At 49.7% G+C, this 26,566-nt stretch overlaps 4 protein-coding genes across 7 annotated transcripts; 2 read left to right on the top strand and 2 right to left on the bottom strand.

The window, feature by feature from the left end:
- Positions 1 to 352: 352 nt before the first annotated feature.
- Positions 353 to 4,472, top strand: TUBA4A (tubulin alpha 4a). The gene is made up of 4 exons (XM_006082550.3): positions 353 to 510; positions 2,519 to 2,741; positions 3,037 to 3,185; positions 3,428 to 4,472. The coding sequence occupies exons 1-4, from the start codon at positions 508 to 510 to the stop codon at positions 4,397 to 4,399; spliced, it is 1,347 nt and encodes a 448-aa protein (XP_006082612.1). The 5' UTR covers positions 353 to 507; the 3' UTR covers positions 4,400 to 4,472.
- Positions 4,473 to 5,826: 1,354 nt separating this feature from the next.
- STK16 (serine/threonine kinase 16) lies at positions 5,827 to 9,206 on the bottom strand. Of its 2 annotated transcripts, XM_006082545.3 has the most exons (8): positions 9,140 to 9,206; positions 8,609 to 8,797; positions 7,818 to 8,037; positions 7,430 to 7,563; positions 7,143 to 7,263; positions 6,922 to 7,017; positions 6,389 to 6,510; positions 5,827 to 6,284 (listed from the first exon to the last, which is right to left on the bottom strand). In XM_006082545.3, exons 2-8 carry the CDS (start codon positions 8,692 to 8,694, stop codon positions 6,146 to 6,148), a joined length of 918 nt encoding a protein of 305 aa, XP_006082607.1. In that variant the 5' UTR covers positions 8,695 to 8,797; positions 9,140 to 9,206; the 3' UTR covers positions 5,827 to 6,145. The 2 variants fall into 2 exon arrangements, with proteins under 2 accessions (XP_006082607.1, XP_006082609.1); XM_006082547.3 differs by lacking the exon at positions 6,922 to 7,017 and having other exon boundaries at positions 6,082 to 6,284.
- A 39-nt stretch (positions 9,207 to 9,245) lies between these two features.
- GLB1L (galactosidase beta 1 like) lies at positions 9,246 to 20,079 on the top strand. 3 transcript variants are annotated; one of them, XM_006082548.3, is made up of 17 exons: positions 9,246 to 9,432; positions 10,849 to 10,956; positions 11,145 to 11,311; positions 11,573 to 11,723; positions 11,882 to 11,942; positions 16,568 to 16,662; positions 16,760 to 16,934; positions 17,022 to 17,080; positions 17,186 to 17,307; positions 17,412 to 17,452; positions 17,627 to 17,745; positions 18,064 to 18,138; positions 18,241 to 18,330; positions 18,462 to 18,575; positions 18,871 to 19,002; positions 19,274 to 19,489; positions 19,652 to 20,079. In XM_006082548.3, exons 2-17 carry the CDS (start codon positions 10,888 to 10,890, stop codon positions 19,919 to 19,921), a joined length of 1,956 nt encoding a protein of 651 aa, XP_006082610.1. In that variant the 5' UTR covers positions 9,246 to 9,432; positions 10,849 to 10,887; the 3' UTR covers positions 19,922 to 20,079. The 3 variants fall into 3 exon arrangements, with proteins under 3 accessions (XP_006082610.1, XP_014318349.1, XP_014318357.1); XM_014462863.2 differs by lacking the exon at positions 18,462 to 18,575; XM_014462871.2 differs by lacking the exons at positions 11,145 to 11,311; positions 11,573 to 11,723.
- On the bottom strand, positions 20,016 to 26,503 carry ANKZF1 (ankyrin repeat and zinc finger domain containing 1). The gene is made up of 13 exons (XM_006082549.3): positions 25,931 to 26,503; positions 24,830 to 24,942; positions 24,507 to 24,609; positions 24,194 to 24,387; positions 23,699 to 23,811; positions 23,460 to 23,607; positions 22,963 to 23,191; positions 22,624 to 22,773; positions 21,541 to 22,012; positions 21,074 to 21,185; positions 20,777 to 20,944; positions 20,555 to 20,640; positions 20,016 to 20,356 (listed from the first exon to the last, which is right to left on the bottom strand). The coding sequence occupies exons 1-13, from the start codon at positions 26,076 to 26,078 to the stop codon at positions 20,233 to 20,235; spliced, it is 2,160 nt and encodes a 719-aa protein (XP_006082611.1). The 5' UTR covers positions 26,079 to 26,503; the 3' UTR covers positions 20,016 to 20,232.
- Positions 26,504 to 26,566: the final 63 nt, after the last annotated feature.

Here is a 26,566-nt window from a genome sequence, read left to right as displayed (position 1 = left end):
GGGTTCCTCGAGGACCCGCCGGAGCCAGGCGGCCTGTGGGAGCCGCCGGAGAGGCAGGGCGGGAGGGCACCTGCGAAGGCCTGCTGCAGCCACCTGGGGCGCACAGCCCCGACGGCAGCGGCCTCAGCCAGAACACCTGCGCGCCCGGGCCCCCATGACGCAGGTGCAGACGGGACGCGCTCCGGCTCCGCGCCCTCCGTGCCGGCGGCGGAGCTTGGAGAGCCCGGCTTGTGGGCCCCAAACCCTGAGCGGGGAGTTCAAGTCCCGATTGCTTCACGTTCGGCAGGTGAGGGACCAGGGCGCGACTTGCGGGAGGCCCCCGCGCTGGCCCCACCCCCGGAGCCGCCTGGCCCTCGCGGGGCGTGGCCTCTGGGCCTCGGCGCCTAGTGGGCGAGCGGCGCGCGGGCCCGCCTCCCTATATAAGGCGGGTGCCGCACTGCAGCTAGCGCACTTCTCACTGAGACCCGTCGCCCGGACTCTACGTGAGACCCACCGCCCGGACTCAACATGGTGAGTGCGGCCCGCCAGGATCCTGCCCGCCCCCTAACTGTCCCTCTCCCTCGGGGGCGCTCGCTCCCGAGATGCGCGGAGCCCTCCATCTGGCGTTCCGCGTCTCAAGGAGGCGCAAGGGTGTTTGCCTCGCCCCCACCCCCACCCCGTCCGGCTACTGACTTTGGCCGGGCCGTGTGGTCCACTTTCAAAGGCTGGGGAAGGGGGTGGGCGGAGTGGGACTCTGCTCGAGGAGAGAGGAGCGGCCCTGGAGATCCCTTCCTGCCCCACCAAGCGTTCGCGCCCTAATCCTCCTGCGGGGAGTCACGCGGTGCGGCGCCCAGTTTCCGCGGGCGAGGGAGACCCGCTTGGCTGCCCTCCGCCGCCAGCCTCACCCCACCCAGTCCCTGGCACGGACCGAACACGTGCTTGGCGCCAGAAGGTGGAAGGGGATCGGGTGACTGGATCAGCATCCCCTTTGCCTTCGGCTGTGTGTGCATCCCTCCTGCCCACAGCCTCCCCCCACCGTGACTCAGCACCCCGCTTCTGAGCCAGGAATGGGGTTCGGTCTCGTGAGGCGGGCTGGCCCCTCTCCAGCGGGAGCCCGGGGGCGCGGACGGGCAGAGACAGCTGTAGCCGAGCGGGAGCCCGGGCCCAGGCCAGGTTGGGGGGAGGGGAAGAGGTGTGTGTAGGGGGTGGTATTTATAGCCCAGGAACGGGGGCCGAAATCCAATCCTCGCTTTCCGCTGGGATGTAATTGGAAAGGGGGGGGGGCGAATACAGGGCGGGGTGCAGGATGGCGCTCATGCTGCGTGGGGCAAGGCGGGGCAAGGCGGGTTACCTCTGTGCCTCACCGCGGGTTCCGCTTCCTTTGCTGAGTATTTGGAAACCTTCACCCCGCCATTTCCGTGTGGGACAGGGCGGCCGCGCGGCCTGGCGCCGCACCACTTTGGCGCCTCAGGGGTTACTTTCAGACAGGCAGGGGCCAGCTTAGAGCTGCGACTGTCCCAGTGCTCACAACCCTTATTGCCCTCACCTGCCCTCTGCACGCACCAGCATTATCGCTGCTATTTTCCTGAGGCCTGAGGCCTCGGATGAAGGTGGTAAAGACTCCCAGAGTGCAGTGTGTGTGTGTGGGGGGGGGGGGGGGGGGAAAAGGGAGCAGGAAAAAGAGCCCAAAGGGATTGATCCCCAGAGCCAGATGGGATTTAAAGGTGGGGGAGAGGGCATCCTGATACCAGTGTGGTCAGTTGATGCCAGACTGGAAGGCTGAGAAACCTCTGCAGCCCACAGAAAAGAAAGGGGGAGAAGGTTATATGAAATTTCAGTTGTTCATCCTCCAAGCAAAGAGTTAAGCGAGTGGGGGCCTCTAGCTGTAAACTGACAGGTCCGGAAAACCTGTCTTTTCTCAGGCTCTTCAGAAGCTGTTGTTGTGAGGGTAGGAATCAGAAACAGCTAGAAAGTTGCTTGTCCTTGTCTCAGTTACTGCAGTGGCGCTGGTCTCATATGCACTTGCCCTCTCCACCCTCCCTGAGTATTCTATGAGTATGGCAGGGTCATGTGGAGCCACAGCTCTTGCTTTTTTTAAAAATATGTTTTTATTGATTTTTAGAGGGGGGGGGAAGGGAGAAGGATATGGAAATAGAAACATCATCAATTGGCTGCCTCCTGCACATCCCCAACTGGGGATCAAGCCCCCAACCTGGTCATGTGCCCTGACTAGGAATCAGATTGGTGACCTCCTGGTTCCATGCTCAACCACGGGCCACACTGGCTGGGTGAACCACAGCTCTTAATTAACAAGGACCCCATGGAGTAGTAGGCTAAGGGGCTGGCCTGCCCTACTGGGTGCCTCCAGTTGGGGAGCCTGGGCAGGCTGCCAGCCTTTTCTGACCTCTGTCCAGCCCCTAATTTCTACTTTTGCCAACTGAGTCATCCTAGCTAAAAGGTGATAGGATGGGAGAGAGGTTTATAAGTGAGGACTTATGGATGTAGGGCTTATTCGCTGTCCCCTCTTTTTATTCCTCAGCGTGAATGTATCTCAGTCCATGTGGGGCAGGCAGGTGTCCAGATGGGCAATGCCTGCTGGGAACTCTACTGTCTGGAACATGGGATTCAGCCTGATGGGCAGATGCCCAGTGACAAGACCATTGGTGGCGGAGACGACTCCTTCACCACCTTCTTCTGTGAAACCGGAGCTGGAAAGCACGTGCCCCGGGCGGTTTTTGTGGATTTGGAGCCCACTGTAATAGGTGAGAGAAAGAAGGGGGTGGAATTGAGGGGAGTAAGAGTGACTCTCACGCTTCTTTCTGGAGAGAGTACCTAGGCCTGGCTTTCCTCACCCTGAAAACTCCTCACTCAGTTTGAATCTAATCGAATGCTGGCCTTGCACAGCAGGTCTGGGTTCCTCTCACACTGGTATCTTGGACTGGCAGAAGGATGAGCTATTCCACATATCTCACTGCAGCTACCACACTGAGGGAGGGAGGTCCCGGCTGAGCACAGCCTGTGGTTTGGGCCCTGACAATGTGGTTTGTGCCCTTGCAGATGAGATCCGAAATGGCCCATACCGGCAGCTCTTCCATCCAGAGCAGCTCATCACCGGGAAAGAGGATGCTGCGAACAACTATGCCCGGGGTCACTATACCATTGGCAAGGAGATCATTGACCCAGTACTGGACCGGATCCGCAAGCTGGTGAGAGTCTGGCATGGAAGGGAGGTAGCTTTTGATGATGCTAAGGGTCAGGAACATTTTTTTCCAGGCCTTTTTGAGGGAGTCACTCTAATTGTACATGTTCCAGAGCATGGTGCTGCTATGGAATACTCATTAGTCTTTGCTCTGACTCCTAAGATATTTAGTCTTTTGTGGAGAGAGAAGATAGAGTTCCTCAGGACCCTCTCCCACCTACATTGCTCTTTCTCTTTCTTGTCTTTCAGTCTGACCAGTGCACAGGACTTCAGGGCTTCCTAGTCTTTCACAGCTTTGGAGGGGGCACCGGCTCCGGCTTCACCTCACTCTTGATGGAGAGGCTCTCTGTTGATTATGGCAAGAAATCCAAGCTGGAGTTCTCCATCTACCCAGCCCCCCAGGTGTCCACAGCTGTGGTCGAGCCCTACAACTCCATCCTGACCACCCACACCACCCTGGAGCACTCAGACTGCGCCTTCATGGTGGACAACGAAGCCATCTATGACATCTGCCGCCGCAACCTGGACATCGAACGCCCCACCTACACCAACCTCAACCGCCTCATCAGCCAGATCGTCTCCTCCATCACAGCTTCCCTGCGCTTTGACGGGGCCCTCAACGTGGACCTGACCGAGTTCCAGACCAACCTGGTGCCCTACCCACGCATCCACTTCCCCCTGGCCACCTATGCGCCAGTCATCTCCGCAGAGAAGGCATACCACGAGCAGCTGTCGGTGGCGGAGATCACCAATTCCTGCTTTGAGCCTGCCAACCAGATGGTGAAGTGTGATCCCCGTCATGGCAAGTACATGGCCTGCTGCCTGCTGTACCGTGGAGACGTGGTGCCCAAGGATGTCAACGCTGCCATCGCTGCCATCAAGACCAAGCGCAGTATTCAGTTCGTGGACTGGTGCCCCACAGGCTTCAAGGTTGGCATCAACTACCAGCCACCCACTGTGGTGCCCGGAGGTGACCTGGCCAAGGTGCAGCGTGCCGTGTGCATGCTGAGTAACACGACCGCCATTGCCGAGGCCTGGGCCCGTCTGGACCACAAGTTCGACCTGATGTATGCTAAGAGGGCATTTGTGCACTGGTATGTGGGTGAGGGCATGGAGGAGGGTGAGTTCTCTGAGGCCCGGGAGGATATGGCTGCCCTGGAGAAGGATTATGAGGAAGTTGGCATCGACTCCTATGAGGACGAGGATGAGGGAGAAGAATAGACCAGCTGCCTGGAGCCCACTCACTATGTTCATTGCAAAATCCTTTCGAAATAAACAGTCTCCTTGCACGATTTCTTGTTCCCTCTGTGATGTGAGTACTTGAGCTTCTGCTGCCTTCCTTTGTGCTGCTGCTGCTGCTGCTTCTGCCCTATTTGCTGCTCATGACCCTTTTCCCTTCCATGGCTGAAGGTGAGACCTGCCAAGGATCCCTTGCCAGACTCAGGAAACATGACCCCAGGGACCTTGATGTAGGATCCTAAGGGGTACACAGGATAGGGAGGAAATGAGGACTGAATCCTGGACCAGTCTGTCCAGCCACAGCCTATTGAAGGATATGAGTCTTCACTTCTTTTCCAAGTAGGAGTTTTAAGTCCAAAAGTTTCTGTATTTGAGTTGGACTAGACCTGTTCTTCCTGCTGCTTCTGCATTCACTGACTCTGGAAGCAAGGCTTGGCCCAGGCACCTCTGTGTTACGAGGGCTTGGGAGTGGGGCTGAGCTGGCCCAAAGTTCCTTGGCACGGAGCCCAGTCATAAGCTTGGGGGATGGGAGGGAACAGGGCCGTCTCCTAGAGTTGTTTATGTCACTGCATAAACAGCTTTGCATAGCTTACTGTCTTGCTGCTTTGCTGGGGGCTAGGGCTGTGCTATTAAAAGTCAGGTCATCTCCCCTGTTTGTGCTTTCTTTCTGGCCTCGGTTCCTCTGCTAGCTGGTGGGAGCCTCTTGCCAGGGCCCTGGGGAAAATTTCAACTTTGCTAATAGGCACCCCAGGACCCACACTGACGTCAGCATGTGGGGGTGGGCAGGGTTGGGGGAAAGAAGCTTCAATCTCAGCAGCAAGTGATGCCAACCCTGCCCTTGCCTCCCCTCCCTGTGACTCAGGGACACAGTGCCCTTCCCTGGGGAACAGGTTTCAAGCCCAGCAAGGCAGGGCCCCTGTTTACTCAGCAGAGTAGGCAGGAAGTGCAGTTGGATACTGCCACGCCACACTGGCCTCATTAATCATTAACCATGTGTGAGCTAAAACCATCTGGGAGAGACTGTGGGCCAACATGGCTGCCTCCTCCACTCCCTTTGCCCCCAGGCTGAGGCTGAGACCTGTTATCTAGCAGTCAAGCTTCCTGGGATGTCTCCACCCAGAAGCCCTTGCCTGGCAAACCAGCTGGGCTGCTCTAAGCTATCCACCCCTGGGAATGAAGGAAGGAAAGAATGAGTTGAATGTGCGTTTAAGGGACCCTGGTTCCAGTTCTTGGCATAGAAGCCTGCTCAAGCCAGAGCAACTTTTAAGTTTTTAACCTAGTCAAGCTAGAAGCCATTGCCAATCATGCCTCCTGACGCAACACCAGTCCCGCTTTTCCCCAGGCTGTTCTTGGAAATGGCCAGACTTTGGGCCCCTTATATCTCCTCTCCAGGAACAATGAGACCAAGATCCACACCAAGCTGCTTTCACTTTATTATTCTATTTATACACTCTCCTGCTCCCCGATTTGGAAGCAGACCATGATGTAAGCTTGGCAGTCCTGCTCAGATCCTTTACCAGAATCTATCAGTTTGCCTTTCTCCATCCCCCACCCACCCCAACTCAGGCGCCCTGTCCAGTTGTCCTGAGGGTAAGAGAACAGATAGAAGACTGAGCTGACTCTCCCCAGCCCCCTGCCCCAGCTATGAGAGAGCAGGCCTAGATAGAAAGGACGGAGATTCCAGTGAAGGACAAGGCACGGGCCACCTCAGCGTGGCCACTGGTTTGTTCAGATTTGGGTAGTGTGCTGGCCTGGAGCTGGGGGTTGCAGTGCTTCCAACTGACTGAGGAGGAATGGAATATAAGGGCGCTGCAGGGGGTCCACAGTCATCATCGAGGCCAGCAGCTGCCGCAATGCTGAAGAATGCCTGTGGAGGGAGGAAGGCAGGGTGACTGAGGGGCACCCATCCGCCGGGCCGAGGCTCCAATGTCAAGGAGAGTCTGAAGTGCTTGGTGCCCCTTCATCACTCACCTGGGGCTTTGTGGGATGCTGAGTTGGTTCTGTACAGCCAGGGCCACACTGTCACCCTTCTGGAACACCATGTCATAAGGGCCTTCCCCAAACATCATAGCATATAGCACACAGCCTAGGGACTGAGCATAACTTGGTTATTCCATAAAAGGGGACCAATGGAGATGGTAACTCTCCTCTTAATTCTGTAGTGAAAGGAGACTACATAAACTAAAAGGACTATGCTAATGTCAGCCACATGACAGAGAAACTGCCAGTTAGCTGGAGGCCTCTGCAACCCTTGCTTAGCTACTGCCTTCAGCTGTGACTCTTAGCTGTACCAACCCTGTTCAAAGGGCAGGGTTTTACCACTTCCTGAGTACAGTTATTGAGTACAGTGTTGGTGACAGTTCTCAGGAAGGAAGTTGAGGGGGATGGGGACATACATGGTTCCTGGGGCCCCATGCACTGGAAACCAAACTCCTGCTCCTCTACTCCACAGGAGGTACAGAGCAGCTCCTCTCCCCCCAGATTCCCACCCGCATGCTCCTCACCCAAACATCAGTCCGCTCATCGATGACACAGTGGCTCTGCACAGAGAAAAGCTCCGGGGCCCGGTAGGAAATGGTGCACCGCTGGGCTGCCCAGTCCTGGAACAGTGGCCCCAGAGCTCAAAAGTGGGGCACAGGGCATGGTCATGTGACCAAATTGGGGAATGCACCAGAAGCGGTCAAGGATTGGAAACAGGTGGGCAAAAGAACCTGCAGACTCTTACCTGCAGGGCCAGAGCTTGGCGGGAGCTCTCCACATGGATGCGTGCTTGCTTCATGGAACCCAAGTCCATTAAAACCGGCTGCCCCTCATCTCCAAGCAAGATATTGGTGGGCTTCAGATCCCTGTCGGGAAGTGGAAATGACCCATGAGCATCTCTGGTCAGGAAGGCTAGAATCCCAGGGAGGCATAAGAATCATGGGGTGTTCCTTAGGGGGAGAGCTCAGACCTCTCATTTCTCTTAGTGGGGCTCTTTCTGTCCCAGAAAGTACACAGGGCGCTCCTACTGACCTGTGGGCATAACCCTGGGCATGAATGGCTTCAAGGCCTCTGCAGATGCCCAGCAACAGCTGAAGGATTTCATCTTCAGTCAAGAAGTTGCCTTTGTCTTTCAGCCTTTCTATCTCATTCCACAGCGTACCCCTCTGCAACACAAATATCCCCACAGTTGGTTTTTCAGCTTCTGTTCCCTGAGTCTGATCCCTTCCCTAGGTTAAAAGTTACCAACCTTTTCACCACACAACCACACCCTACAGTCCCATTTGGATTCCTCTAAACTCCAAATTTGAAGTGGTCAAACCCAAGACATAGCCTCTGATTCCTAACATACTTGACTGCTCACACAGCTCTTGGTTGGTGGCCCTGTTGCAACCCCTCCATAGCCAGGAGACTTTCTGACCTTCAAGTAAGGTAGTAGCAGCCAGGCCTCATGTTTTGTGCCCCGCTCCTTCAGACAATAAGCCACGAGGTGAAGGATGTTGGGGTGATCGAAGAGGTGATGCATATCTGCTTCTCGCTGGGCCTCCTCCACATCCTGCTGCTCGTGACACAGGATTCGCTTCAGTGCGTAGAAGTGTCCATCATGTAACCCCTCCACAAGGTCCACATAGCTGAACCCACTGTGGGCCAAAAGGGTCAGTGAAGGACCACGGTCATCTCCCACACTGCTTGGACCCAGAGGAACTCCCTGGGGAGAATGGGGATGTCTTTCCCAGTTAGTAGAAACCCTCCCAAGATGTGACTCTAAGAGAAGTTTGAAGATTATTACACTTTGAGCTCAAGAGCTGGGACACAGTAATCTTTGAGGTCCTGTGGTCTTAACCCAGTGTTCGGCACAGGACAGATGCTCAATGAACATTAAATGAATAGTCAACATTTAGGTGCTGCGAACCTGGCACTGGCAAGACATTTTATATGCACTATCGTATTTAATCCTCACAGCTCCATCAGTGACACAAGATAGTAATTATCTCCATTGAGCAGATGAAGAAACCATGGCTTATCAAGGTCACACAGGTCATTCAGGAGGCCTGGCTCCAGAGTCCACTGTCTTGACTAGCCTGTTACTAGGCTCTGTCGGGTGAATTAAAGGATAGGCTACAGAATAAAACCTTGGTGCCCCTAATCATGTGCAGACTGCTGTCTTTCAATCATCTTAACCCTGGGGACGAATCATTTCCAAACACTCACCCCTCCCCCAGTTTCTGGATGAAGAGGTAGCGCTTATTGTCAATGATGACAATTCCCGGAGAGCAGATACACAGCGCGTGGCCCATAGTGTCTCAGTCATCCTCCTCCGGGGCGGCCTGAGGTGCCAAAGGGCTCGTCCAGGTTGAGTGGGCTCTTCCGGGCGCCGCGCTGGGGGCCCAGCGGGTCATGCTGGAAGGAAAAGAACGGCAGGGTCGCGGGTCGGACACAGTCCAGACGACCCTGAAGTACTGGTGTGGAGAGCTCGGGCCCAAGTCTCGGAATCGAGAGAAAACAGGTCCTGGCGATACCATCTCCAAGAAAGCTGGGATCGGGTGTCTTAAGGCCGAGGCCACGCAGCGACTACCAGCCCGCTCCCTCCACCACCAGCCCACCTTTGGGCGGCCCCGGCTCTCACGCCCGCTCGCCGCGAAGGCAGGGCCGGGGAGTGCGGGGCTCGGCCCATCCCTTGCAGAGTCCACCCCCGGCCTCGGCGTGCAGACCCGGGTAGGCCAGCCGAGCTCCCCCACTGACCTGGCTTGAGCAGCAGGAAAGCGCCAAGAACCGGAAGCAGTGGTTGCGTCATCATTCAGCGCCGGCTAACGGCCCGCGGTGTCCTAGCAACCGCCGGGCATCCGGAGGATGTAGGGGCGTGGAGTGGACAAGCCGGGGGCGGGCTAGGCCTGCGGGAGGACGGGTACCTGGGCCCCAGGGAGGGTTCCACACCTGGCCTTCTGTAGGGGTCAGGACGCAAGCACCTACGCCAGCGGGGAGCAAAGCCGGGCTCGACCCGAGGCCCCCAGGACCTCCATTTCCCAATGTTGGAGGTAGGAGGCCTCATACCCACGGCGCGCTGGGTGGCCGAGTACAGCCAGGCCAGGGGGTAGGGGGTACGCGGGGGGCGGGGAGGGGTGTGTGTGGGGGTGGGGGGGTGCTGGCGACCTGGACTTCTGGAACTCTAATCGGCACAACCCTGGGGGCTCTACCCTAGTCTCACTGGTTAAGAGCTCAGGCGCTTGAACCAGACTAGGGTCTAAATATGGTCCTAATACTAGCCTACCAGCTGTGCACCTCGGACAAGTTATTTCACATCACTCTCCCTATCTATAAAATAGGTACACCACTACCTAAGGTTAAGTGCATGAACCGTGAGGCCAGATTGCCTACTTCAAATCCCAGCTCTACTAAACTAGTGTGGGACCTTGAACAAGCTACTGAATATTTCTGTTCCTCAATTTCCTCATCTGTAAAATGCAGATGATACTTATCTACCTCATGGAGTTGTTTGAAGATTAAATGATATGTGAAGTGCCTAGCACAATATCTGATGCATAGCCCTCAGTAAGTGTTAAACAGAAGTATTATTCTTATTCTTATTCTTATTCTTATTCTTATTCTTATTCTTATTCTTATTCTTATTATTATCCTGATTCTCACATCTCAAGCTTGGGACTGTGAAGGCAGGAGTAATGGAAATTCCCAAATTCCTACGCTTTGGCACCAAGCAGCTGTCCTTGACATCTCTTGCACAGGCAGGCAGAGGTAACTTAGAAAGGGGCGCACACCCAAAGAAGATGGAATAGACCTTGATGGTGTCTTTTGCTGAAATAGGACTCTCCAGGAAAAATATGTTTTGTAACCTACCTCCCCAACCTTGCCCTCCCCCTTACACATCACTGGGAAGATCTCTCTACAGTTTCCCTTGTTTCTAAACCTGTTTTACTCATCCCCTTGGGGTTCTGACATTTATCTAGATTTAACCTGCTACATGTGGGCCCTGTGCCTGAAAAAGGATTTAAGATGAACAAGGTCCCAACCCTTGAGGAGCTCGTCTAGGTCTAGTAGAGCACGGGTTCTCAGTCTTAAATGTGCTTACGATCGCCTGGGAATCTTGTTAAAATACAAATGCCGATTCTGAGGCCTGAGGCAGGACCTGGGACTCTGCATTTCTAACAAGCTCCCAGGTGACTCATAAAGCTGGTTCAAAATGCAGAGGACTTTATCACTTCCTAAAACTAACTTGCGCTATGCATTTCTATGGCACAGCAAATCAACAAATGAAGGATGGGATAAGGTTAATGATGATTTTTTTGGTCTAAATAACGTAAACCACCTTTTATGGGGGGGAAAAATGTAGCGGACTTTACAAACTAGTAGAGGAGCCGGAGAGGAAAGTCCAGGCTAATTGCCTGGCAACTTGAGGTGGTCTCCGCCCCTCCTTGCTCACTGAAGTTCCCGCCCAGGAATCCGCCACGTGACAGTTGGACCGCAGGCTTAGCGCCATGGCTCCCAAGAAGCCTCTTTGCCTTCCCTCCTTGCTGCTGCTGCTCCTGACGCTGCTGCTACCCCAGGTGAGACAAGAGGATTGAACTAGCCTGCGGTGACACCGATTAGATCTGGCGTAGGAGACAAAGTGAAAATAACAAAACTCTCGGCCGGCCGAGCTAGTTCCATCTCTTCTGCTCTTGGCAGACGCCCATTACCCCTCCTCCCAGCCCTTCCTCCAGACCCCTGCTGAGCACCGCCTCTCCCTTTGCAGGCAGACACTCGGTCGTTCGTAGTAGATCGGGAACACGATAGATTCCTTCTGGACGGGGCTCCGTTCCGCTATGTGTCTGGCAGCCTGCACTACTTTCGGGTACCTCGCGTGCTTTGGGCTGACCGGCTTTTCAAGATGCAAATGAGTGGCCTCAACGCAGTACAGCTGTAAGAAGGGCTCAGGAGAGCCACGGAGGGGTGGGATTTACTTTTCCTACCACTCCCTTATGAAGGGGGTCGGGACAGGAAGACTGCTTGGGTATGATGAGGAGTTAGAGCTCCAAGGCTTCCAGGCCAAGGGTGGGAAAGGGTGGGCCAGGACCTCCTTCCAACAGCTTCCTGGAGATACCTTGCAAAGCCAGGAGCCCTTATGCCTCCCAGGCATTTCCCATGCAAGCCTTGGGCCCTGTTAACCTCTTCCTTTCTCAGTTATGTACCCTGGAACTACCATGAGCCAGAGCCTGGGGTCTATAACTTTAATGGCAGCCGGGATCTCATTGCATTTCTGAAAGAGGCATCTATAGCGAACCTGTTGGTCATACTGAGACCAGGACCTTACATCTGTGCAGAGTGGGAGATGGTGAGTTAGTTGAACGGATAGAACCAAAGCCACCCACGTGGGGTTCCTAGGCTATTCCCTTCTGCCCATACTCTAGGGCCACTTCCAGCACTATACTTAATTTCTTCTCAGACAACAAAACCCATATACTGCCTTTGTTGTCTTTATGTTTGTCTCAGGGGGGTCTCCCAGCCTGGTTGCTTCGTAAACCTAATATTCATCTGAGAACTTCAGATCCAGGTGAGTTGAAAGAAAAAAAATTTAACAAGGAAAAAAAGCAAACAACGACAAAATGGGTCATTTGGGTGCCTAAAACAGAAGAGACCATCCCCAAATTGGAGATCGTACATTCAAATATATATTGAGTGTTTCCTTTGTGCCCAGCAGGATGCTAGAAACTGGGGAACTAGACAGACTCAGTTCCTGTGCAATGGAGCTTACTATGTAGTGGAAGAAACAGATTTTTTAAGAAACCAAAAATCTGTAATATTATTGCAAGTTGTAAAAATACCACACAAGGAAATAGACAAGTTGAGATAGTGAATAATAGAGAAGACCTCTTTTAGGTAGGGAGGTCAGGAAATGCTTTTCTGAGATGACATTCAGTTGACTAGGGAAGGAAGCGTTCTGGTCATATGAAGAGTGAAGTGAGAATGACCAGGTAGAGGGGACAGTGTATTATAAGGCCCAGAGATGGGAAAGAACATGGCATGATTGAGACCAGGATGGCTGGAGCATAGTGGGTAAGGGAGAGAGTGGTATGACGTGAAATTGGAGATAGGAACTGCCAATGCAGGACTTTGTGGGCTGTTCTAAGGGGTTTGCATTGTATTCTAGCATAGTGGAAAGTCATTGAGTTTAATCAGAGATGTGACATGATCAGGTTTGTTTTCAGACTACTTTAGCCTGGATGTAGAGAATGGGTTGAGGGGAGTAAGGATCATGGTAGAGAAACCAATTGGGAGATTAAGCCTGTAGTTGAGGAGATTATGGCTCCTGAACTATGGTGATGGTGGTGGAAATGGAAAGAAGAGAGCAGAATTGAGATATAGGTTGGAGATAAAATCACCAGGACTTGTTGACAGATTTGATTGAAAGGGTAGGGGTGGCGGCAGTGTGAGTACCTAGTCAAGATGGTGGTGCCACCCCACTGATGTGGCTCAGTGTTGAGTGTTGACCTAGGAACCAGCAGGTCATGGTTCGATTCCTGGTCAGAGCACATGCCCAGGTTGCTGGCTCTATCTTCAGTTGGAGTGTGCATGAGGCAGCCAATCAATGATTCTCATTGATGTTTCTATCTCTTTCTCCCTCTCTCTTCCTCTCTGAAATCAATAAAAAAATATTTTTTAAAAATGATAAAGTCTTGATGGAACACCAATATGCAGTGTAATTTTTTTAAATGGTTATGATGATGAAGCTTATGTGTAGTCTCACTTCCTTTTTTTATATAAAGATTTTAAAATTGACTTTTAGAGAGAGAAGAAAGGAAAAGGAGAGAGAGAAACATCAATGTGAGAACAAAACATCGATCAGCTGCCTCCTGCATCTACCGGGGATCAGGCCTGCAACCCGGGCATATGCCCTTGACTGGAAATCCAAACAGCAACCTTTCGGTGCATGGGATGACACTCAACCAGCTGAGCCACACTGACCAGGGCTGCAATCTCCTTTTTTCTCAAGAATTCCAGTAACCTCTTTAATGTTAACTCCATGGCGATTTCTCAGACCTCATCCTCCTTGACCAACCAGCAGCATTTAGCACAGTTGGTCACTCTCCTTTGAAATACATTTTTCTTGTAGCTTCCATGATACTACACTTATCTGGTCTTTGCCCCTCTTCCCACAATCTTTCTGACCACTCCTCAATCTCTTACTGGTTCTTCTCCATTTCCTTTTCTGCTAAATGCTTGAGTGTTTCATATCTCAGTCCTTAGATGCTTCTCTTTTCTGTGTTCATGCCCTAGACCTGTGGTTGGCAAACTGCGGCTCGCGAGCCAAATGCGGCTCTTTGGCCTCTTGAGTGTGGCTCTTCCACAAAATACCGACTTCTGCGCATGGGCCACGAAGTTTCAATCGCACTGTACGTGGTATTTTGTGGAAGAGCCACACTCAAGGGGCCAAAGAGCTGCAGTTTGCCGACCACTGCCCTAGACCAAGTATGTCAAACTCAAAGGCTAACACAGGCCAAATAAACAAAGTTTAAGTTTATGTGGGCTGCAAAAAAAACAAAAGCTTCAATTTTCATAGAAACATAGGTTTATTTTGATAGAGACATGCTGAATACAAAAGGCTGAAATAAATGAGTAATCGTTAACATAAAATAATAGAGCATTTTAATAAAAATTAATATTTTTTCTTGAATATTAACTTACCAGACACTGAATAACTGCACATATTAATCAGCGTAACGCAAATAAACCTATTTTTCTTGTTCTCCGAAAGCAAAATACTTCCTGTTGCACACAGCAAACAAGTCAGTATAAGACTAATGACGTGGCAATCAGCTGCTAAAATATTTGCTGCTAGTATTAGTGGAGAGAAATGGTGCACCTGCACATAAGGCACGTAAGGGAAATGAATGCAACACAATTATAGTAATCAGTCATTAGTGAACGCTGTAGTTCGTTATTAATAATCATGTGTAACAGGATATTGTAAAGATTAAGTTACAAAATTTTAATTAAAACGTTTCTTACATACCATTATACTGGCTGGGCCGAAAAAATATTTGTTGGGTCCTCGGGCTGCGAGTTTGACATGCTTGCCCTAGACCCGTGGTTGGCAAACTGCGACTCGTGAGCCACAGGCGGCTCTTTGGCCCCGAGTGTGGCTCTTCCACAAAATACCATGTGCGGGCGCGGCGATTGAAACTTCATGGCCCATGCGCAGAAATCGGTTTTCAGCCTGGGCAAGTCTATTTTGAAGAAGTACTGTTGATATTTGGCTCTGTTGACTAATGAGTTTGCCGACCACTGCCCTAGACAATCTCATCTATTTGCATGGCATTAAACTCCATTTATTAGCTAATGACTGAAATATGTTCTCTCCAAGACCTTCCTTTGGCCTCCAAACACATTATCCAACTGCCTTCTTGACTTCTGCATTTGGAGATGCAACAGTCATAATGATACAACTAAGCACTTGACATTGCCTCCCAAACTAGCTATTTCAACAATCTCCCTGTGTCAGTGGTAACTCTATTTCCCAACTGATCAAACTAAACACTATGGTGTAATTATTCATGTATATCTTTCTCTTGCACCCCACATCATAGAATTCTGTCAGCTTTACTCTCAAAATATATTGAATTCAACTACTTCTCATCACCTCCACTGCCACCACTCTGGTCCAAACCACCTCTCTCCGCTGGATTATTTTAAGCTTCCTACCTGGTTTCCCATCTTTGCCCTTCTCCCATGTAGTCTTATTCTCAATACAATAGCCAGTGTGATCCTGTTAAAATATGTTTATCATATCAGCTCATGTCATTTCTTTGCTTAAACCTCTCCAACAGGTTCTCATCTCACTCAGAATATGAACCACAGGTTCCTTAAAATGGCCTACTAGTTCCTACCTCATTGTCTCGGTCACCTTCCTGACCTCTACTCTTCTCACTGTTCATGCTAGCCTCATTGCTGTTCTTTAAACCCACCAGCTCTTTTTGCAGAATCCCCTTCACAGTAAAGTCTTCTCTGGGCCAGCCTCTAAAATTTAAGCTCCCCACCTCACTATTTTATATCTTCCTTTTCTGCTTTATTTTTCTCTCCTTGGCATTAAACCACTGTATTTTTTACCTTTTTACCAACTGCTTCCCTCACTGGAAAGGAAATTCCCAGGGATTTTTGTCTATTTCTTTCTATTCTATATTCTTAACACTTACAATAGTGCTTGGTGCTAGTCACTACCCATAATTTTTTGTTGAGTGAGATTTAATGTATGCTTGGATTAAAGAAGGCAATAAAACCTGGGCCTCCTTTATGCAAATATAAAGGAATTAAATATTTTATTTTAGTCCTTTTTTAGAATTAAGTCTTTTAAGGATACAAAAATATTCTCCAAAATATCTTTCATCAAATCCACCTTCAGGAGTCTGCTATCTGCTAGGCATTGTCCTCAATGATAGGGACCAAACAAATGAACCTGACAAAATTCCCGCTCACTAGTGGGGAAGACCAACAGGAAACAATTACAAAAATAAATGCTTAATTATAATTGGGTATGTGTTTGAAAGAGAAGTATCAGGTGATATGAGAGTGTGTAACAGGGGGATCTACCCTAAACTGGGATTATCAAAGGCTTTCTTAAGGAAGTGAAATATAAGTTAAGACCTGAAGACTGAGTTGGAGTTGGCTAGGTAAAGGCAGTGGGGAGAGTGTCAGGCAAAGGTAGTAACATACATGAAGACCATGAGTATGAATCAACAACAATCACAAATAGGAGTTGAGAATTTTAAGCCATGAAACCTAATATAATGCTCTTTCAGTTGATGACTGAAATCACCTGGACTGTCGTTCACATCAAGGTGTAGGTCAGGCATTCTACAGTTCTGTGAATTCCCATGTTAGATTATACACTATAGCTCCATTAGATGTGTTTAACATTTTTCTTACATTTAAAAAATAAATTTAGAAGAAACGTTGCTTTAAGGTTTCATGTGCTCAAATTTCTTGCCATGCAAATAGGGTTGAGAGCTTTTCACAAGTTACTGCTCCCACATTTAGTTATGGACAAGTGGGATGCAAACTGCTATTCCTACAATCTCTCCTACAGTTCAGGCAGCACTGAAGTTCCTAGCATTGATGCTAGGAGTGGGGATTGTGGAGGTGGTGGTGCCCTAATGATCAGAGCACTGCTCCTTCCTTTAGACTTCCTTGCCGCAGTGGATTCCTGGTTCAAGGTCTTGCTGCCCAAGATATATCCATGGCTCTACCACAATGGGGGCAACATCATTAGCATTCAGGTACAAGTGGAAAGTTGACTGGGCAAGGGGAAGGAGGTTCCAGGGGTTCTTAACCTTCTCCACCTCATGGCTGAGCTCTTTTCCTTTCTCCTGGCAGGTGGAGAATGAATATGGTAGCTATAGGTCCTGCGACTTCGCCTACATGAAGCACCTGGCTGGGCTCTTCCGTGCACTACTAGGAGATGAGATTTTGCTCTTCACCACAGATGGGCCACTGGGACTCAGATGTGGCTCCCTCAAGGGACTTTACACCACTGTAGATTTTGGCCCAGGTCTCCTGAGCAAGGGTTAGGGTGGAGTCTGGGGAAGGGGCACCTCTTCTGTGATGTTTATCTTTCACCCATGCCTCCTTTCTGCAGCTGACAACATGACCAAAATCTTTGCCCTGCAAAGGGAGTATGAACCTCATGGGCCACTGGTGAGAAGCCAGAGGGGAGGGCAATCAGGGCAAGAATCACGGGTGGGAATGGGTTGAGCTCGGTTCCCCATCTTGCTCATGGTGGCTCCTTTCACTTCACACTAGGTGAACTCTGAGTACTACACAGGCTGGCTGGATTACTGGGGCCAGAATCACTCCACACGGTCCATTATAGCTGTAACCAGAGGACTAGAGAAAATGCTGAAGTTGGGAGCCAGTGTGAACATGTAACTGGACACTGGGGCCAACATGAATGTAATTGGGTGTGGGGATGAAAGTTAAGATTCCATGGGTCAGCACATGCTTTTCCCCCCACCTTCCCTCATTTCAGGTACATGTTTCATGGAGGTACCAACTTTGGATACTGGAATGGTGAGTCCAGATGGTCCCTGGGGTGGTAGCAGGAAGGTAGCAAGGAATTAGAATTTGAGGGCTGGGTGGATTAGGATATCTATAATCGTAATGGCCATCACTGCCCCCGTCTGATGGCAAAATTCTCTGCATGTGCATAGATGTATTGAATTAATTAAATTGGTTCGACCCCAGGTGCTGATGAGAAGGGACACTTCCTTCCAATTACTACCAGCTATGACTACGATGCACCAATATCTGAAGCAGGGGATGTTACATTCAAGCTTTTTGCTCTTCGAAATGTCATCAGCCAGGTGCCCTACCACTTCATTAAGTACCAAAGGCTTTTATTAATTGGGGAAAGGGAGTGCCTAAATTGTTTATAAAGAGTTCCCAGAAATCACTGGTGGTTGTCTAGGCCACTGAGCCCTGTGAGCATCCTATAAAAACATTTTCTACTTGCCCAAATGGGACTACCTGGGGAGATACACACAAGTATGTGTAAAATTACAGGATCTTCATGACCCTGAAGCCATTCCCTGGATGCCAGGTTAAGAACCCTGTGCTAGGGTAGGGTCTTGGAATAGGGGTTGTGTGGTTTTTCTATGGCTCCTGAGAGAATTTGGGCTCAGTTCCAGGAAATTCCCTTGGGACCTTTACCTCCCCCCAGCCCCAAGATGATGCTCGGACCTTTGACCCTACACCTGGTAAGCTCCTCCCTCTCTCTCCTGATTCTACCATATTATTCTCTAAATAGCCCTCTATTCTGAAACTTCTTTTATTCTGATACTGCTTCCTTATTCTAATAGGATGGATATTTGCTGGATTTCCTACACTTACTGTGCCCCCAAGGGCCCATCCATTCAATCTTGCCAATGACCTTTGAAGCTGTCAAGCAGGTAAGGCATAATCCCACAGCCAGAAGGTAAGGCAACCTTCCTCACCAGCTATAGCCAAAGGTTCCCTAAGTTCCACATCTTCCCCATTTTTTATATCAATTTATCATAAGTACTCATTCTTCCACACTTAGGACCGTGGTTTTATGTTGTACCGGACCTATCTAACGCATACTGTTTTTGAGCCAACACAATTCTGGGTGCCAAACAACGGAATACATGACCGTGCCTACGTGATGGTGGATGGGGTACGAACCTAATTCCAGGCTACCTTGTGAGCCCCACTTTCCTCTCCTCTCAAGCACCCTTTACCCTTAGGTTCCCTTATCTACCTTTCCCACTGCCTGCCCACATTTGCAGGGGGTCCAGGGATAAGCTGGGATGAGATAGAGTTTGACTAAGGGTAAGGTCCAGAATGGAGAGTAATTGACAGATGGGCTACATTCTCTTTGCCCTCCAAATAAGTACCCTAATGTGGCTTCCTGTTTGGTGGTCAGGAGCTAGATGCTGAACCCTTCCCATCACAGATCTTCTTATCCACAGGTGTTTCAGGGTGTTTTGGAACGAAACACGAAACACAAACTATTTTTGACGGGGAAAATGGGGGCCAAACTGGATGTCTTGCTGGAGAACATGGGGAGGCTCAGTTTCGGGTCTAACTACAGTGACTTCAAGGTGAGCTAGCTTTGCCCCTCCTCTCACCCCACAACTTTATTGACCAAACTCCCTTAGAGGGATGTCCCACAGCTCCAGCAGCATCTGAGCAGAGGAAGAAAAATGGAAAGATACGGGCCTAATGGAAGATAAGCAAGAGCCATGTCCTTAGCAAAGTAGTGGCTTGTAGGAATCTGGACTTGGCTACTAGTTGCATCTCAGGGCTTGATTAGGGACAATTTCACCTTAGAGATTATTGAATGTAATGAATTTTCATTTGCCTTCTTCACAGGGCCTTTTACAGGCACCAATTCTGGGGCAAACAATCCTTACCCAATGGCTGATGTTCCCTCTGAAAGTTGATAAACTTGTAAAGTGGTCGTTTCCCCTCCAATTGCTGAAAAACTCACATCCTCAAACTCCCTCTGGCCCCATCTTCTACTCCACAACGTTTCCAATTTTAGACTCCGTCAGAGACACATTTCTCTTTCTACCTGGATGGACCAAGGTATTGCTGATAGTAGTCATCGGGATGAGGTTGGGAGGTGGTAAGACAGAAAAATCATGGAAGGGGGAACAGAAATTATTCCTCTGAATAGAAACCCAAAAGAGGATAATTCTACCCCCCTGAGAACTGACCATTTATTTTCCTCTCCTCCCACCATGACAGGGTCAAGTCTGGATCAATGGGTTTAACTTGGGCCGGTACTGGACAAAGAGAGGGCCACAACAGACCCTCTACGTGCCAAAACCTTTGCTGTTTCCTAGGGGAGTTCTCAACAAAATCACATTGCTTGAGCTAGAAAATGTGCCTCCCCAACCCCAAATCCAATTTCTGGATAGTCCTATCCTCAATAGCACCTTGCATAGGACATACATCTACTCCCTCTCAGCTGATACACGAAGTGATTCTGAACCAATGGAGTTAAGTGGGCACTGAAAGAAAGATAACCCTTGGACCTGGGACATGGAATGGGCAGAATTCCTTGGTACTGGCCAAGGTGACCACAAAGAATCAAAGGCCAAAACAACTGTACAAGTGCAGTTTCCTTGCCAAACTTTATTGTGATTAAAATTCCAGAGACAGTACCAGCTCCACACATCTCTATGGCACTGTCTTTGTCTGGGCTCCTGAGTCTCTCTCATCCCAATCTTCCAAATACTCTGGTTTCTCGGAAAGAAGAAACCTAGGACCAGTGTAAATGTGCCCTCTCAGGGTCTAGAGTTGGCCCTGGGTGGAGCTGTGAGAGATCAGGAAGAGGGCTTCCTGGCCTGACAGCGATGAATTTGGAGGCAGCGTGTGGAGCAGAAAGAGAAGTCAAGGTAGTGAAAGGGAATGAGGCCTTGGAGGGACGTCCCACAGCTCAAGCAGCATCTGAACAGAGGAAAAATGGATGTACAGGTACCAAAAACTTCTCGATCCAAGTACCCCTGTCCCTCTTCCTGCTATTTTTGTTTCCACTCCAAGGTTCAAAGAACTTCTCACATCCCTTCAACAGCCTTTGTCTGTAGGCACTCATTCTACTTGCCCAGACATGGTCCACCCATCATCACTCCTGCCCCCGCCACATACCCAGCACTGACGATTGCAGAGTCAGGAATCTGAGGGGTAGAGGCTCCCAACTGAGCAGCTAGTCGCCGCTCTGCAGCCACAGCTCTCTGAGGGGAAGAGAAGTTGTGTCAAGGACAAGGCCCCAAAGGTGGACGGGGTACCCAAGAAGTGACAGTTGAACATTGGGAAGGGACTAGACCTCTAAGGAAGTCTCGGGGTGGAAGAGAAAACCTCCAGCCTCACCTTCTCTCTGTCACTGAGAGCAGCAAATCGCTGCTGCTCTTCTTGCTCCTGCTTCTCCTGCTCCCTCTGTTTCCGCTGCTGTTCTTCCCGTTGCCTCCGGGCTGCCTTCTGCTCCCTTTTCCGCATAGCCTTCCGCGCCTCCATTTCTGATGTCAGTGGCCCTGGCACCTGGAGGATTTCGGGGAAGGTATGAGGTAAGACCTATACAAACTATCCTTGGTAAATCTAAGACAGAAGAGATCTAGCCAGGATATATGATGCCATCCCACTCTGCTGCTGCTTCCTTTCCCAGCTGACCTGAGCCTTGCTGTAATCATAAGCATCTGGATTCTTCTCCATGAACCTTCGGAACTCATTACGTGTTGCTTTGTCAGCTGCAACCATATATGGTGGCCGAGTCCGGAAGTCCCTAGGTGTGGAAACCCCCAAAATGGGTTCAACTTGCCTATGGCATCTCCTAACACCACCTCCAATGGTTCTCAACCTTCCTAATGCCGCGACCCTTTAATACAGTTCCTCATGTTGTGGTGACCCCCAACCATAAAATTATTTTCGTTGCTACTTCATAACTGTAATTTTGCTGTTATGAATCCTAATGTAAATGTCTGATATGCAGGATGTATTTTCATTGTTCGCGACCCACAGGTTGAGAACTGCTGGTTAACCAGACCAAGGGGAATACTGTCAAGTAGCTAATGCCAACGTTAGTCTTCAGATCATCCTCTCTATAACCTAAAGGGCTCGCTATGGGGACCCTTACTTACCGGATGGTGGGGTCAGCACCTGCCTCTAGCAGCAACCGAACGACTGAGCCTCTCCCAGCTGCAGCTGCTGCATGCAGAAGGGTGAAGCCACTGGAGCCCAAGGGGGCATTGAGCAGAGACAGAACTTCAGGGTCTATGGGGCTGGCAGCTAGCTGGATTTTCAGCATTCCAGTATCTCCAGCTTTGCAAGCAGCGAGAAGCTTGTCCCAGAGCTCTGGCTGACCAGGGACCTTGGCCTCATCCATGAAAGGCTCCAAAGGGACTGCATATGAGAAGGCCTTGTCTTCTTGAGGTTGCTGGGGAAGAGTCACATGTGCCCCAGCCTCCAGGTCTTGGCTTTTCTCCCTCTTATTCCTTTTTCTCCTCCTCCGCTTGGGCAATACCTCAAATTCACGAAGATCCAGGGTCCCTATTGTCGACTCTACTAGATCCAACTCTACCTGGAAGCCATCCTCTCCCTCTGACTCTGAAGCTAGGGAAAAACACGACATATTAGATCCATCTAAAGAATAAGCAGAGGGTGGAAGGATGTGGGCTATCCCAGATGCATAAGAATATACATATAGAGATAATCCAGATCATCTTGAAATAAAATTATCTGTATTGTCACCCAAGATAAAGTAACACATTGAGAGCCGAATCCATTAGTATGATATGCAGAAATGAGGCTCTCAGGCCAGACACGTACAGTCCCTAGACTCTCCCATGAGCACCCTTTGATGGTGCACACGGAGGAAAGCATAGGAGCAGTGACAGCTATGAAGGCCAAAAGTCTGCAGCCCAGGAAGCATCTAATAAAACATGTAAATTCTGTGAAATTCATGCAACACATTTAAACATCTACTTCATGCTAAGACTTTTCTGAGTTCTGGGGCTATATCAATGAACAGAAGCAGTAATAGCAGATCTGGAAAGGTCACTAAACATGTCTCAGTAATTACTATCACATATCTCATTAACAGACCTGTGTGTGTTGCATGAGGCTCATCTATAAATAGGAAAGCGAGAGTAGGGGATTTGCTACTGCATTTCCAGGATAGACACCCAGACAGAGATTTGACAGTTGACAGGTGGTAGTCAAACCTTGTTTGGGAGAGTCCTCATTCTGCCCTACTGCCCCATTTTCATCACTGGGGACCTTTCTTTCTTCCTCAATAGCCTTCTTCTTCTCTCGCATTGTCTTCCAGTATGACTGAGGTGAGTCCAACCTGACTGTCTCCCGGGGGTCTTCTCCTGCCATAAAACAAAAGATGTTGCTCAAGTTTAGCTGAGGAGAATCCAGCCCAGGTTTTCTCAATGAAGATGGGATTGGGCTGCAGTCCAAGGACTAGAAAATCATCTGGATGAACAAATGAGAACCTGAGATTTGGTTTAGAAGGTACCGGAAGGTCTATGGAGTTGGAATCAGGGTCAAAGGCTCACCATGGATATGCAAAGTGGTCAGCTTATGGAGCACACGCTGTAGTTCTTTGAAGGTGGGTCTGCGGGTAGCGAGGGGGATATCCCAAAGTCGGGGATCCCCCCGTTGCAGGGGTGCCCCTTGGCCTCCGAAGAACAAGGACCGGCCAGAGCGGGGGGCACGCAGCAGTATTGTCCCAGCCTCCCCCAACGCCTTAGCCCAGCCTGGCTCTGCCAGCAGGTCACGAACGTCCTAGAGAAGAAAGTCACAGCCCTGTATATCTTCACTTGTTTAAATCTCCAACCAATAAATGACCCCATGTGTAGGGAGTGAAAGGTAGAATTTAACACAGAGGGAGGAAGGACAAGACCAAGATTCCTGAGGATCCATCCTATTATACCTTAACCAAAAATAATGAAGACTGGAAGATAAAGGAGTCAACCTCTTTACTGTAACATTTAATAAGTTGAGGGGGAAAAGGTATATTAGTGGACCACGAGATCTGAGATGCCTAACTTACCTTATATAGTGCAGCTTCATTGTAGCGCCTCAGGTTGGCTCCAGCAGAGCGAGAAGCCCCACCCCGGGCATCATGAAGTCCCTGGGCTGTGCCACGCTTGGCCCGGACTGTGTAGCGGTGAAAGGTTTTGTGTGTCACCACTTCTCTTCTGTAGACAATACAGACTCAGTACTGGAAACCTGGTACTCCCAGTTGAGAAGGATCCATTCCATCCTTAACCCCACACAGCACCCTCTCACCCTTGGAAAATGGCACCAGCAAAGTGCCCAGCTGCAGCCATGAGTACCACGCAGTGTCTAGGACCTCCACTTTGCAGGTTTCGTAGCAGCAGTTCTGGCTCTTCTGGGAGCACCTAGGTGACAGAGGAGCAGCACAAACATATCTTGTTACATTCATTGAGAGTAAGGAACCACATGCCAGTGCTAACTGCTTCACATGCATTATCATTTAATACAACAACTTTATGTAGACAAGGAAATGTGAGGCTTCTAGAGTTAGTCAAGATCAAGTGGTAGAACTATAATCCAAACCTAGATTGGTCTGTTTCTAAACTTAATTCCATCACACTTGACCCAAGATTCAGGCCAGTTCAAAACAAGACTGTGCTGTTAAGCCTGACACCCACACCCAATAGGAAGGAAGGAGAGAAGTGAGAAATGGTCTGAGCGAAGTGGAAATCTATGCTGAATGTACAAAAGGATGGGGTTAACCACACAACCTGTGCTGTCACTTGCCTGGTGAGGGCCTAGGACACAGCGATAGGCATAAAGAAATTGGCCTTGGGCATTTTGGAAAAGAACCCGATGGGAGCAGAAGCCTTGGGATCTGTTAGACTTCTCAAACTCAACCCTCTCTTCATCCAGTATCTGTAAGTCCTCCTCAGGGGCTGAGTCTGAGTCTTCTGATCCTGAGATGCTAGAAAGATCTCCTGAAACATGAGATATAGAAGTTTGATGCCTCATCTTTGAACTTCCCTCAAGCTCCTAAATGAGGGCCCTCTTCCACCCCCATGTCCTACCCCTACTAAGGTCTCCCACCAGACATCACCTGCGGAGCTCTGCTTTTCAAAGTCCAGGGCAGACAGGAGAGGCTTGTCCTTGAGACGCTGCTTTAGGTTAAACCGATGCCAGTCAAGCTTATAATGTTCCCTCTGGTAGGAGTCAATGAGGGAAGCAGAATGTGGAAATATGCCCCAGCCTGGCCTTTTATGGTACCCAAGACCAGTAACGGGACTCCAGCAGTATGACTGGGTAACACCAACTGCCTTATTCAAAACGTGAACCTTTACTCATTAAACACAAATGTCTATCTCTCCTCACCCACTGTTCTACTTTTGCCTCCACCATTTAGCTCTGCACCTGGTGTTTTACCTGTTCCTGATGGTTCTGGAAGGTCTGGTCACAGGTTGAACAAAATAACTTCCCTGAAATATCCAGAGGACCCTGGAATGGTTTTCTTTCTGGGCTTGTTCTCACCCCTGAACCTAAATAAGGGAGGGTAATTAGAGGTGGAAAGGGAGTCCAAATGGATAGTACCTGGAATTTTATTCAGGGTTTGATATATATAGCAGAGGAAGATGCTAAAGAAAGAGATGGCATTTAAGGAATTTATAGTCTAGTAATCAATAAATAAATAGCACATGCCCAGCTGGTGTGGCTCAGTGGTTGAGCATCAACCTATGAACCAGGAGGTCACGGTTCAATTCCCCTTCAGGGCACATGCCTGGGTTGTGGACTCAATCCCCAGTGTGGGGTGTGCAGGAGGCAGCCAATCAGTGATTTTCTCTCATCGTTGATGTTTCTTTCTCTCTCTCTCACTCTCCCTTCCTCTCTGAAATAAAAATATATTAAATAAATAGCACAGTAATCACTTTATACAATAAAGTTGCTTCTAAAAAGATACATGTAAAATGATTATAAGTCAAACATTGTATTTAAATTAACCAAAGGGATTTAGAGGAATCTTGCAGAAAATATATGTTGGTATGGTTAAAATTATTTTTAACTGGTCAAAAACCACTTCCTGAATGCCAATTTTTTCGTTTACGTTTCCAATTACAGTGTGCAGTTTGCTTAAACAAGGTTCAAGAAAAACAGCCAGAGACAAACTAAAGTTGTACACAACCAAATGACATTGTTTTACATTCAGCATTAATGAATGATTGATTGGAATCCAGTTAAATTTGTACTATAGGAATTTTTAAAAAGATCTAGGAGTTTTTGAAGTGTTTTTGTAGGTAGTGGCATTACTGAGACAAGAACATAAGCAATGGCAAGAGACTTATTTGTAGATAATTCAAGGGGTCTGTGTTAGACAGTGAATTTAAGATACATTTTATCCGGTGGAAACAGATGTCAACAAGGGCTCCTAAACTGGGAAATGCCAATAGGAATGTGTTCTCTGGAGGAGCAATAATCTGCAAAGAGCCCTGTCATGTTTCTCATGGGTTCACCCCAAATCTTCCCGGATACCTGGAGAGGAAGTCCGCAGTGCCTGGGCCAGAGTCTCCCCGGGACGGTGTCTCACTAGGCTCAGGCCCCGAAGGACCGGAGCATCCACGCTGAGATCAAACAAGGAGACCGACGTAGGAGCCTGGGCTGCTGCTGGAGCCGGCGACATGGCTGCGCACAAAAGAGGGGAGAAAAGCAGAGCCCTCCCCAAGCGAGATCCGACCGCCGCGTCTCCTGCCTGCCAGACTCGGTCTCCACCGCGCTGCAAGGCACCTCGTCCCTCACCCTGGCTCCAGGAGTCAGCTTTGGGGCTGATACGTGACCCCAGCCCGCTTTCTCATACCTCCAGTCTCCGGCCACACAAGAGTGAAATGGGAGAGCACCCAGCTTTCAAATCGAATCCAACAGAGTTAAAATCACTGAGGTTCCCAAAGCGACCGCTCTTCGTTACTCGTGCGATGAGCTCCATCAGTGACTAAGCCGCGTGGACTCCTCCCGGGCCTCAGAAGCTGCACCGCAAATCCCAAACTGCTGCGAGTTACGCATGTCCGCAGTTCCAAATCCGGATGTCTGCAGCTCCACAGCAATCTCGTCACTACGGGGCCGCGAACGGGACAATCAGCAGCGCCCTCACCTGAGCCCCGCCCCACGCGAAGC

This window comes from Myotis lucifugus, unplaced genomic scaffold, assembly GCF_000147115.1.
Source record: "Myotis lucifugus unplaced genomic scaffold, Myoluc2.0 scaffold_3, whole genome shotgun sequence".
Taxonomy (NCBI): domain Eukaryota; kingdom Metazoa; phylum Chordata; class Mammalia; order Chiroptera; family Vespertilionidae; genus Myotis; species Myotis lucifugus.
Note: the sequence above shows the minus strand (reverse complement) of the source record. Positions and strands in the feature narration are given on the sequence as shown.